This window comes from Athene cunicularia (assembly GCF_003259725.1).
Source record: "Athene cunicularia isolate RWA chromosome Z unlocalized genomic scaffold, athCun1 chrZ_part2, whole genome shotgun sequence".
NCBI lineage: Eukaryota > Metazoa > Chordata > Aves > Strigiformes > Strigidae > Athene > Athene cunicularia.
Genome location: NW_020799143.1, coordinates 3,190,603 through 3,203,777, shown reverse-complemented (window position 1 = coordinate 3,203,777; position 13,175 = coordinate 3,190,603). Strand labels below are relative to the sequence as shown.

At 38.9% G+C, this 13,175-nt stretch overlaps 1 protein-coding gene across 4 annotated transcripts in view; it reads right to left on the bottom strand.

Annotated features, from left to right (window-relative positions):
- The window catches only part of HOOK3 (hook microtubule tethering protein 3), a 77,418-nt gene extending 69,599 nt beyond the window's left edge, over positions 1–7,819 (bottom strand). For all 4 annotated transcript variants that reach the window (XM_026866186.1, XM_026866191.1, XM_026866188.1 and 1 more), the window contains exon 1: positions 7,714–7,819. In XM_026866186.1, the coding sequence (XP_026721987.1) occupies positions 7,714–7,736 (23 nt within the window). In that variant the 5' untranslated portion in view covers positions 7,737–7,819. The remainder of the gene's footprint in view (positions 1–7,713) is intronic.
- Positions 7,820–13,175: the final 5,356 nt, after the last annotated feature.

The window sequence follows — 13,175 nt, the reverse complement described above, 5'->3', positions numbered from 1 at the left end:
TCAAACTAATGAAAATCAAATCTGAAAAAGAATTTTCCATCAGAATTTCTATGGATACTTTTTTTAAAAGGGCTTCCAGACATTAGGTCGTTCACAGCCATTGCTGCAAACAAGCCTCCTTCTGCTGAATCTTTGGGAAATATGATTCAATCATATTCAGAGTTCTTGAACTGCCTTAGTCCATGTCATTAAGAAAGATGCTGTCATTTTTTTATAGCCTCTGAATAAGTGTCACCTAGGCAAATGTGAAAATGTGTGGTTGAGAACTGAGCAACTGATTACAAAACCTACCAGCTCATTTTGAAGAGATACTGCATTAAACAAGGGTGGCAGAAAACTGACTAGAGCATCATCATGATGATGAGATGACTTGTTTGAACCAATTATTTTGAATTCAGTAAGTTCCTGAACCTAGATCCAAACTTGACAATCTCTTTCACTCAATTTTCCACATTTATAACATCATTTGTATATCAATTTATTGCTGCCTAGTATCTGAATAGTACTGCAGATAATCGGGACTTTTCTCCAGAGCACAAGATACTTATGCTGTTGTTAATGCTGTATCACTTCATGTCATGTTGTTTTCAGCAGTGCTCATTTATACTATCTCCCATCTTATTTTGTATGCAAATTTTCCTTTATTTAAGCGATCATCTCTCCACGTTATAGATGCCAAGAGACAGAATATTCTTCTGAAGAAAACCAACCCACTGAGCATGTAGTATAACTCATGATTATTACTCATTTTAACAGTGGTACAGTAAGATACCAAGAAATGTCTGTTTACAAAAATTTGCCTTTCCCAGAGATACACAAAAGCATGGCTTTTGTGTTCTGCATGTGTCAAAACATACACAACATGCTGCAATGTATAATATAACAAAGGAATAATTCATTAAGTGGGGCACAATACACAGATGACAAATGAAAATAAATACCACCACTTACATTTACCAAAGCCAGTATAACAGATAAAGGAAGAATTAAAACAAGAGAGGGTGACCTGCTACTAAACAGTCTCCAGAGTGGGATGAAAAGAAATTTAAAACTGTAGTATAAAACTGTTCTAGGGATATCAATGGACAGTGAAAACATGAGTAACATCAGTGAAAGCTACCAAAAAAAAAAAAAAAAAATCAAGAAAAGAGAGAATGTAATTCAGAAGCAAGCTATGGCAGCACTTCTATCTGCTCTAAACAGCATAAGCTACAAGATTTTAGGCAGACAGTCTACTCACAGACAGTTCAAACATTTTCTTTTGCTTCCAGTCTTTTCTCCTGAAGTACAGCCCTCTAAAATAATAATCAATACTGATTGTGTACAGGCCTTTCATCATACCGTTCTAGTCAGAGGGACCAGTAATTTTCACATCTGAACATAAAGGAACAGTGAATCTTACCGAATAACACAAAAAAGATAAACTAAAGCATAGGCTAATTTCTCCTGCAAGATAATAGTCGGCACTGGAGAATTTCATTCAATACTACTTTAACCTGAAAATCAATGATAAAGGTTTTATGATAAAAGAAAATGTCCTTCAGGGATTTACCAACATCTGTTTATTAACAACTGCTATTTAATTTCCTCTGTATCCTTTTCATCTCACAGCCTCTTCCAGCAGTTTTATTATAGAAAATTCTGCTACATTAGTTGTTATGTCTGATGAATGGCCCTTACTTACAAATGGGCTACTACTTTGACTACAAAAAATTATTGAGAACAATGTACAAAAAAACCTGAGAACAATGGAGGGAGCTGCTGGCCCCTTCTTAACACTTAAAACAAGGCACAGCTGGTTATTATCAGCAGATGAATAAGCAATATTCTTCCTTTATTTCTTTTATTGACAACAAATGCTACAGTTCTGCAGTATGCCAATTTTCTGTATATCTAAAGCACCTAATTCCCTGAATTAGGGATCTCTTTCAAACTGTTCCTCATCATAAACTACTGTCCTAATTTCATCTTGTTTCTATTATCTTCTGCCCTCTTAAGTACCAAAGGGCTCCTTCTATGAAGGTGAAGTTTAAAAAATAGAAAGAATATAAAGTTTACATGTGTGAACTCTCAAGTTTCCAAGAAGAAATGCTATTCTTTCTCTCCTATGGAATTATATCCAGATCACTGGATCATCCCAACATCTTTCAATTTTCATCAATGCTCTACCTCATACTACTCAGAGTTCTTCACTGACTGAGTTTTCTTCATTCATAACAAACTCTTTTTTTTCTTAAATTCTCACTGGATATATCAATCTGCTCTTTCAGCTATTTTTAAACATTAATTTACTAATACTAAAAGTCCTGATGCACATAAAAATTGACAGAATTCTCCCCTCCCACCTTTATATAATTAACTTATTAGAGTTATTAGCCTCAAAGAACACACATTGATGAAGAACCCTAAGTGGGAGCAAGCTATACTGAAATACACCCAAATTTCAAGGAATATGCATTACAGAAATAGTAGTTCACTCAATGCAATAAGAGTAACAGCATTTAGGCTTTGTGTCTCCAGATGAACAATAGATTTGTCCTTTGAATATTATCTTGTTGAGCAATTTTCATGAAACCACAACTGTTCAAGATTTCACTGCATATGACAACTGTTTGCAGTAACCTGGCACTTCCAGGCTGTGATTACTATTTAGTATTTAACGTCACTGCATGACTTTTCCAAGTAATCTTGAGCACCCAGGTGTCTTGCTCTTACATATTTCTATACATGCAAAAATTTTCTTCCACATGGTGATCTTTCTCAGGATAGACAGGAAGCTGAATTAGTGCTGCTAATACAAAAAGAAGGGTAGACTGGAAAAGCCTGCTCTAGACTTGCCTCATATCTGTGAACATTCCCTGATTCCTGACTAAGAACTCTTCCTGTGGTGTCTGAAGGAGAAGGAGGACTTCACTGCTAGTGTAAAATTTGCTTTTGTTTTCAAGAAAAGAATACTTAAAATGGATTTGTCAACATGCTCCTGATCAGTTTTCTAGTCAACTATCCAAATTCTGATCCCTGTATTAGGCCTATGTTCCCACCTCTCTCGTGTTCAGGGAAACAGACAATGTTTGGCTATTCTGCAACCATTGGTATCTACTGCAAAAATCTGGAGTCATCTTCAGTTACGACCAAAAAAAAAAACCCAACCGCAATAATATTTTCCCTCAAAAATGTTATCATTCTTGTTTTACAATTCAAGATCAGCTTGTTGCTACTCTTCAAAAGTTTATCTCAACAGGAATGCAGTGAGAATCAAGGCATTCACAGCAATGCATGAGAATCAATGTATTCGTAGCATAGGAATGCAAAATGTTAAATCTGAAGCACAATTATCAGAAAGTAAGACAGCCAAATACTGATTTTGTCAGGTTCAAATTATTACTGAGGGCACAGAGAAAGAACTTTAAACTGCTTAGTTGGTATTTACATATAAACTGGGTAAACTAAACAATTCCTGCATTCAGTATCAGCATGGCAATTGCTAAAGGAAATATTTTTAAAACATGCTACAGAAACGCAACAATGTATTGTATGTCTCTTTTTAAAGCATCAGATCATCAGCTGAAATCAGTATCTCAGCAGTTTTCCTTTCTTAATACGGAGGCAGTATCTCAAGTCATGGTAGTACCAGGCTAAAATAGTCAGTAAGGTTATTGAGGAGCCTTCGACACTGAAGTTTCATTTTGGTTTGTATCAAGGTATACTATGTTTTAAATACAAATTCTGTCTTTGAACTAGTCAGTCAAGAATATATATAGTTATTAACTGTTGGCCCACCATTAAGTTAAGTGAAACCTGTACCCTATGAAAAACAACAAAAGTTCAAGACAGATGAATACTCATATTAAACATGTCACTACTATATTTTTTCTAAATGCTCTGAAAACAAATTTATAGATGATTATGCTGAAATCCTGACTTACTGTAAAGTTTAATGAACAAACAATTTATATGGTCACCACCTTTTTATACTCCAGCAGGTAAAAAAGAATTATATCTCTTCAAACCTAAAAAAGAGGAACAGTATCAAATTTATGTTGTATATACCTCCAGACTTGTAAACCTGATATTCAGACTTCAGAAAACTTACATATGAGTCAATTTAAATGCTGGGTTGGAAAACCATTTATGCTGCAGGGTGTGGTGTTGTGTCATCTTTTGTGTACCAGCAAAATAGATTAAAACAGTACAAAGGCTGGTTCAATTACTCTGAAGCAAGAGAACTGATGACATTACTCAAAATTAGTTTTGACTAATGCAAAAATACATAAGGATTGGATAATTCTTGTGACACCTCATCTTCCTCACAGAAAGAGAAATTAAGTGCATAAAGAAACTTTGCAGCATTTACTTCTTCTTCTTCAAAGTTTCAGGTAGGAAATTAAGACTGTTCTCTAAGCTTTCAGGATTCTATGCTCCAGATCTTACCTTTCCACATGCTAAAAAGTGTTCCCTTGAGATATTTGACTACATAGGGATTCCTCTTTCCCTATTTCTTCCTATTGAACTGGCAGCTTTTTTCTTTCACTAGGAGGAAGGCTCCTGCTCCACTGGAGGATTTGCAACCTCAAAACAGATTCAGTGCCCTCATAGCTGTTAAGGTGCTAGGAGCTCGGTCAAATGAATCATCATCTTCAGTAAACATGAGCCATGCAGCAGCACAAGAGTGAAGTGGCAAGCGTTAACAAGTGATGGAGGACCCTCATCTTCTGACTGACTCATCATCTGAGAAGGGTTGCTGCTTGCAAGGGGTTTGAATTAATAGCACTGTTGAAAGACTGCCAAAGCTTGTCCAGCCCTCAGACTATTATTCCTTCTGCTCTTCTTCCACCTGGGCACCAGCTGTACAGCTGGAGAAAACCAGAAAGTACCAAGCGGGATGACATGGCTGTGGAAGCTGTGGGCAAGGCCCAAGTGGTATTCTCTGCAAACAGGCCCAGCCTTATATACCAGAGATCGACAGGCCAGAATAGCTGGCACCTTTGTTTTGAGCAGAAAATTTCTGGTTTCATCCTCCTGTTGGATTCCACCCAAAGCCTGGCCAGGGCTCAGGAGGGGAAATCAAGGGAATTTCTAACAAGGCCAGATACTTGGATTCTAAGAGTAAACAAGGGAAGTTGGATACATTCTCTCCTTACTACTGATTATATTTTGTCTAGGCCACATCTCTCACTAGTGAGCTTACATACTTTGTTAATGATTACAGACTAAGTTATAACTTAGTACAATACCTACTAGCACAATGGTTTTCAGTTATAAAATATACAGGATTCATCTATAGGTCAGCTCTAGCTTGGGCTGGTTGTCCAAGCCTTAGCACTTCAAGCAGTTAGTGAGAAGGGATTGAGGAGCTGACCGATCCTGCAGGTCAACAGCCAGCTGTGAACTGGTGTTGGCAGCAGGGTTTTCGTTTCTATGATCATAGAACCCTCTTTTGAGAATCAAGGACAGCATGGAAGAGATGGGATCCACCTGACTATGGTGGGCAGGAGCATCTTCTCCAACAGGCTGGCTGACCTGGTAAGAACAGTTTTAAACAAGAAACAACAGAGGAAGGAAAATACATTCAAACATCAAGTGACAAAGTCATGGACTCTGTTGGCAAGCAAAAGGTGTGGGATGACATGAACAAGAGGTACCTCATGGTCAACAAAACAAGGCTGAAGTGGGGTCATCCCAAGCATATGCACATAAATAAGGAAATGCCTGAAGAAAAACACTACAGGGAAGGCTCTCATTCTTGGGAATCAGCAATACTAGATGTACATGTGAAATGCCTGTGCACTAATGCATGCAGCATGGCAAACAAACAAAAAGAAAGAGCTCTGTGTGTGTGTGTGTAGTTACAAATTGAAAATGGTAAGTGTCAGGCTTAAAGGGTTATATGAGCAGCAGCATGAAGTCTAGCTGGGAGGCCATTCCACTAGCAGCACAACCAAGGGGTCAGTATTATTAAATGTAGTGACCTAGATGATGGGACAGAGTGTAAGTTTTCAGATAATACAAAACTGGAAGGAGTGTGTGATACACCTGATAGTTGTGCTGGCATTTGAAGGACCTTGACAGGCTAGAGCAACAGACTGACAGGAGCATTACACATTTCAGCAAAGGTATGTGCAAACCCCATACACCAGTATATGCTGGGGGCCAACCAGTTGGAAAGTAGTTTTGCAGAGAATTTTGGTAGAAACCAAGCTGAACACATTCCAGCAATGTGTCCTTGTAGCAAAGGTAGACAACCACATCCTGGGCTGCACTGGGAAGAGCATGGCCAGCAAGCCAAGGGAGATACTACTCAGCTTTGATGAGACCACATCTGAAGTGCTATGTTCTGGGCTTCCCAGTATAAGACAGACCTAGATATACAAGGAAGCTCAGCAAAGGGCAATTGTGATTAACGGATTGGAGCATCTGTCATACCAGGTGAGACTGAGTGGACTGTGTCTGTTGAGCCTTGAGAAAGGTCAAGTGGGCTCTTATTAGTCCTGTCTATAAACACCTCATGGCTCCTTCTTTATACCCTCACATAATATTCTCAGTGGTGTTCAGCAAACAGACAAGAAGCAGTGGGCACAGACTGAAAAACAAGTACTTCCATCTGAACATGAAGAAAATAATGCCATCAGATTTTTTTTTTTGGTTGGTTTTGAATTATTTTTTTTTTTTAACTGTGAGGGCAACTGAATTTTGGAATAAGTAGCCCCAAGGGGCTGTGGACTCTCCATCCTTCCATATACTCAAAATCTGACTGGACACAATCCTGAGGCAACTTGCTTTGAGCAGGTGAGTTGAATTAAAGAGTCCAAAGATGCCTTTCAAACTCAACTATTCTATGATTCTTTGATGCAAACCAGAAGAACTCTATTAGAAAGCTGTTCATATCTATTGTGCACCTGTCCAGTCTTCATTTTCAACAAATTACATAGAAAACATTTTATTCTGCATTTAGACCCAGGACAGTATCCTCTTCATGTTAAAAGGAATCTTTGTTTAGAAAACCAGCTCTGTAGTAACTGGCATGCTCATTTTGCTGACTTTGGTAAATGCTCCTTTAGTTTCTAATGAACAATAAAAAATTGTTTCTGTGAAAACAGGTAAGTCTATGTATAGCCACATTTCAGATGCAAATGTGTAGTCCCCAGAAACATACTAGATTACACTGAGATGTTGAACTAATGCATTTTATCCTATTTGATCTTAAAGTTCAAACGAACGAAAACATTATCTAGTAATAGCTATTATTCTTTCATCCGCTTTCAAGAACATAGTATCTTTGTAAACAACTAAACTGACAGTTCCCTTTAGTGTATCACAGAAGTTCTATTGCATTAAACTAATTCTAACATTACTGATATACTGACTGTATTTTCAAGCAATGATCAAAGCCAATACCTTACCTTGCACCAGTTCAAAATTTTTTAAAGTTTGAATTTGTAACCTTGGTTTTAATCCAACTTACTTCCCAGTAAACTCAAACTTAAATAAATACATCCCTAAGACAAAACCTTTCTTTTTGCATTGAAGACAGTTATCTGAAATCTATAGAGAAAAAACTTATTGGTCATGTTCCAGGTTGAAGTACTATCTAAACACAGGAAAAGCCATATCCTTATGGAATATCAGTGTAATTTGAACTAAATTACACTTAAATACAGAAAAATTAAGAGATAATAAAATTGTATTTCATTCATTAAATAAAAAATTTCTTACATTTTTTGAAGAACCTGGGCCATCACAACCCCATTCGTTAAATCTTCCACAGTCTGGCATGGTGCCTCAACATTAAATGTCTGGATCTGGAGGAGAAAAGAAAAGGTTATCTTCTTTCACTTCAATGTCAAGGGATTTTCAAAAGTTTAAAAAAAAAATGCTACCAAAAAGGACAGAATAAACCCCACACATTTAGTGTACATTTTAGGAATTAAGAAGCTTTAGGTTAACTAGCAATCAAGAAAAATAACTGCTCTCAGGGCTTAACATCTTTGTTTTCACAGACTTGTAAACTTCGTTACAAATAACATCCCTACATTCTCCAAAAGGGAAATTTTCCACAGCATCTTCTCATTTGGAAAGACACTGGGCCTGCTGTTCTCCCACTCAAGTACTTCTAGAGCATATATTCAAGTATGGTCTCCATGAGCACACTAAGAAACTCAGCTTTTAGAAATAACACTGATCACATAAAACTCTCACAGGGTCGCCACAACCAGAAGATCAAAAATAGAGGGACATACATAATCCAGACTTCACTACTTTGTACTATCAGATGAAAAAGGAGAGCACAATGCTATTAAACCAAGATGCACAGTCTTGGCTGTTTTGTAACTAATTTTATCATCATATTTCCCCAATACTTTATGCACAAGAAAAGGTCAAAACTGTCATTAAGGCTCAGGTAATCAGTCTGAACTCTTTTCCCCACAGTCACACATGTAAGATTGCCATTGAGGGCATAATGCTTTTCATAGTAAAATGAAGATTTTTTTCATATTAAAGAAAGACTGATTATATGATTTATTATAAAATTTAAATGTATGTCAAGAAACATCTTTGCATAGGAAAGGAATACATAGGATAATATTTCAAATTTATGCTACAAAACATTTATTCAGCTCTTAAAACAAATGAACTATATCCTTTTCATACCCTTCAGAGATACAAGAGTTACAAATTTTCTTTAAAAAAAAATATTACATAAAACAACTTTACAAATTTATGTCACACTCCTATACCGTTCTCATATACTTCTACAAAATGCTAAACCACTCTAAGAAACAGCAGAGTTCATTTTTCAGAAGGGAGAAGAATGCTAAGAATGTGGCAGCGTAGAACCACGGTCCAGCTGTGAAGACAAAGAAGCAAGTATTTTTGTGTGTGTGCCTCTAAACAGCTATTCAATATCAGCTGTTAAAACACTACCCTTCCTGTGTACTGTGATGTGCTTCCTCCTGGAAGACTTCTCTCCCATCTAGCTGGAAGTGCTCCTGCTTCTGGAGAGTCTGCAATACTGTCCCCAAACCCGTAAATTAATTACCATTCCCTGTTATGATTTTTTTTTTCTCTATTTCTTGTACCACTACATGAAGCCTTGACATTAAGTCTGAGGGAACAGATGCCAATCAGAGGGACATGGACAAACTCGAGAAGTGGGTCCATATGAAATTCATGAGGTTCAACAAGGCCAAGTACAAGGTCCTGCACATGGATTAGGGCAACGCCTGGTATCAAAATAGGCTGAAGAATGAAGAGATTGAGAGCAGCCATGTGAAGAATGACTTCTAGGGGTACTGGTGAGAAAAAAAATTGGACGTGAGTTGGCAATGTGGTCTTGCAGGCCAGCAACCCATCCTGGGCTGCATGAAAAGAAGGGTGGCAAGCAGGTCATGGGAGGTGATTCTCCTCATCTACTCTGCTCTGGGGAGACCCCACATGGAGCACTGCATCCAGGTCTGAAGTCCTCAGCACAAGAAAAATGAACCTGCTGGAGCAGGTTCAGAGGAGGCCCACAAGAATGATCAGGGGAATGAAACACCTCTCCAGCAAGGACAAGCTAAAGGAGCTGGGGTTGCTCAGCCTGGAGAAGGCTCCAGGGAGACCTTATTGTGGTCTTTCAACACTTGAAAAGAGCTTATAAGACAGATGGTAACCAACTTTTTAACCAGGCCTGTAGCAATAAGACAAAGGGTAATAGTTTTAAAATAAAGGAGGATAGATTCAGACTGAATATAAGGAAGACATTTTTTATAAAGCAGGTGGTGAAACACTGGAACAGGTTGCCCAGAGAGGTGGTAGATGCCCCATACCTGGAAACATTCAAGTTCAGCTTGGATGGGGCTCAGAGCAACCTGATTTATTTGAAGATCTCCCTGCTCATTGCAGGGACGACGATTAACAGTCCCTTCCAATCCAAACTATTCTGATTCTATCATACAAGAGTATGGGGAAAAAAAAACACCATCCACTTGGCTCTATCACTAGCCCTTGTAGGCCTTCATACCTTCCATCAACTATCATGTAATGAGAAAAAAAAGGTTTTATTTCATCTTATTAAATATTAATCCAGACCTCTGATTCACGTGGCCATGAATATGAGCTGTCCATTTTTATACAAACTTTAAAGTAAGGAGTAGCAGGTGACTGTTCCAATGCAAGGCTATCACTGGCAACTAAATAATTGCTGCAGGAAGTCAGAACCTTAGAAAATCTGAGTTACAGTTCTGGATTATATATATGACTAGAGAGGATTTGTTAGCTACTAGGGGTAGGAGGCAGAAATGTACTTCATGAAAAGTACTCCTGGTATGAAGGTGTCGAAGAATTTTAAATATAACCTCAGGTATATTTGAAATAGATTTTAAGACCTATTAAAATGTGTTCAGGACTTAGCTATCTTGTAATATTATCAAAGCAACCAGACTGTTGCTCAACAGGCCTGACAAGTGTTCTTAGCCTGTTCCTTGTATAAACCCAAGGCTGGTTTAAAACCCAGTCAAGCTAATCATATGAAGACAATTTTAACAAAGGATAATTAATTGACTAAACACAGGTGTTTTGCTAGATTAAGAAAATTTAGTATATAGAAACTGCTTGCTCCACCTAAGCTTTTCATAGAACATCTGGAAGTCTTTCTCAGAATTGTGCAAGATGAAGACTGATGGAAGGAAGTTGAAGAAGATGACCCAAAAGATGACATTGAAACTGAAACAAAGATTGGAACCAGAAGAGAAGAATTCAAGGGACTGTAGCGAACTTTAATAAATTATGAGAATCAAGAACTAAAAGGTTGAGTGGAAACTTACAAAGACTTTGGACTTAGGTAATAGATTTAAAAACAGTAAATAAACTGCACAAGTCCTTCAGACATTTGCCGTTCACTGTGGTGTTGGCCCAACTCTGAGTTGTTAATAAAGCAAACCTAGAGATACCCACATCTGGTCATTCTATTTCTTCCTTGAACAGAATGTCAAAGAACTGAACAAACACTCAGTTCTCAAAGACAGTAACTAAAGACCAGGATAAAAGTTATGACAGGGAATCTAGCATTCATGAATCTAGAATCCATGAAGTTGGAGGAAAATAAAAAAAGTAATCTAAAAACCACCAAAGCCTGAGCTCTTTTTTAAACAAAGATAAAAAAAGCTCTCCAGCAGCTTTCCCTTCTCAACATTAAGAGTTAATGAAAGACCTGTTCTTTGCACAGTGATTATATACACAGCTTGCTTTTGATTGTTGGTGCAGTTGCCTAACAGACCTTTTATGTATTCTTTCATAATAGGGGAGCAGATGTAACACCCATCTACAAGAGAGGCAGAAAGGAGGATCCAGGAAACCAGGGAAGGTCACGGAGCAGATCATCTCAAGTGCCATTACAAGTCATATAATGGAAACCAGGAGATCAGGCCCAGTCAGCATGGGGTTATGAAAGGCAGGTCCTGCCTGACAAACCTGATCTCCTTCTATGACAAGATGACCCGACTATTGGACGAGGGAAAAGCTGTGGATATTTTCTACCTGGATTTTCGAAAAGCATTTGACACAGTTCCCCACAGAATTCTCATAGAAAAACTGTCTGCCCATGACCTGGACGAGCGTACGGTCTGCTGGGTCAAGCACTGGCTGGATGGACGCTCTCAGAGAGTGGTGGTCAGTGGAGCTAAATCCAGCTGGTGGCTGGTCACAAGTGGTGACCTCAGTGCTCGGTGTTGGGACCATTTCTGTTCAACATCTTCACTGATGATCTTGGTAAGGACACAGAGCGTATCATCAGTAAGTTCACAGATGACACCAAGTTAAGCGAGAGTGTTGCAGTGAGGACTGGGAGGCTCTGCAAAGAGACTTGGATAGATCTGATCAGTGGGCCAATGTCAACGGGATGAGCTTCAACAAGGCCAAGTGCCAGGTCCTAAACTTGGGCCACAACAGCCCCCTGCACGGCTACAGGCTTGGGGAGGTGTGGCTGGAGCTGTCTGGAAAAGAAGGATCTGGGGTTCTAACTGAGAAGCAGCTGAACATGAGCTGGCAGCGTGCCCAGGTGGCCAAGAAAGCCAAGGGCATCCTGGCTTGTGTCAGAAACAGTGTGACCAGCAGAAGTAGGGAGGTGACAGTCTCCCTGTACTCTGCACTGGTGAGGCCACACCTGGAGTGTTGTATTGAGGTGCCCAAAACTGGACACCTCAATACGAGAGAGATATCGAGGTGCTGGAGCGAGTGCAGAGGAGGGCAACGATGCTGGTGAAGGGCCTGGAGAATAAATCCTATGAGGAGCGATTGAAGGAGCTGGGACTGCTCAGTTTGAGGAGGAGAAGGCTGAGGGGAGACCTCATCACTCTCTACAGCTACCTGAAAGGACATTGTAGAGAGGCTGGTTACTGTCTCACTCACAGGTAATTAGCGATAGAACAAGAGGGAATGGCTTTAAACTGTAACAGGGGAGGTTCAGACTGGGCATTTGGAAAAAACGTTTCAGAGAAAGAGTGGTCAGACAGTGGAATAGGCTGCCCAGGGAGGGGGTGGAGTCACCATCCCTGGATGTGTTTAAGGGTCATTTAGATGAGATGTTGGGGCATACAGTGTAGGGGAGAACTCTGTAGAGTAGGGCTGATGGTTGGACTCAATCTCAAGGGTCATTTCCAACCTGAATGATTTTGTGATTCTGATTCTGTGATTCTGTAATCTTCATCAGAGGTTCTTAGCAGATAAAACAGTGTGACTGTTATGCGCAAACACAACAAAAGTTAGCACCCAGTTTCCAATTAGTTCTTTATCAGAGCAAAGTACTCCCCAACCTAAAAATGATCCTTCAGAAGTATTTACCCACTACTACCCTACATTTTTGGAACTGACTATGCTACCTTACAACCAGCTGGCACGTAGAGCCTAGAACAATTCTGTATCACTACAGAAGAAACAGATCACAGAGCTAGACAGGGAGAAGCAGCTAAAAGAACAAGAAGATAACCACCCTCACTGGGTTGGATGTGAATTACTACTCAAGCCATTAGCAAGAACACTTGAAAGAACAAAGTGGCAGCAAAGGTTAAGGAATGTTAGATACCTCTATACTCATACATTCATCCAATATTACCTATGAGATCTTCAAGAATATCACTAAAAAAAATTTCACTCAGCTTAAGTGTCAGCAGGAAACCAGTCCATTATTTTTTTTTTTCAGG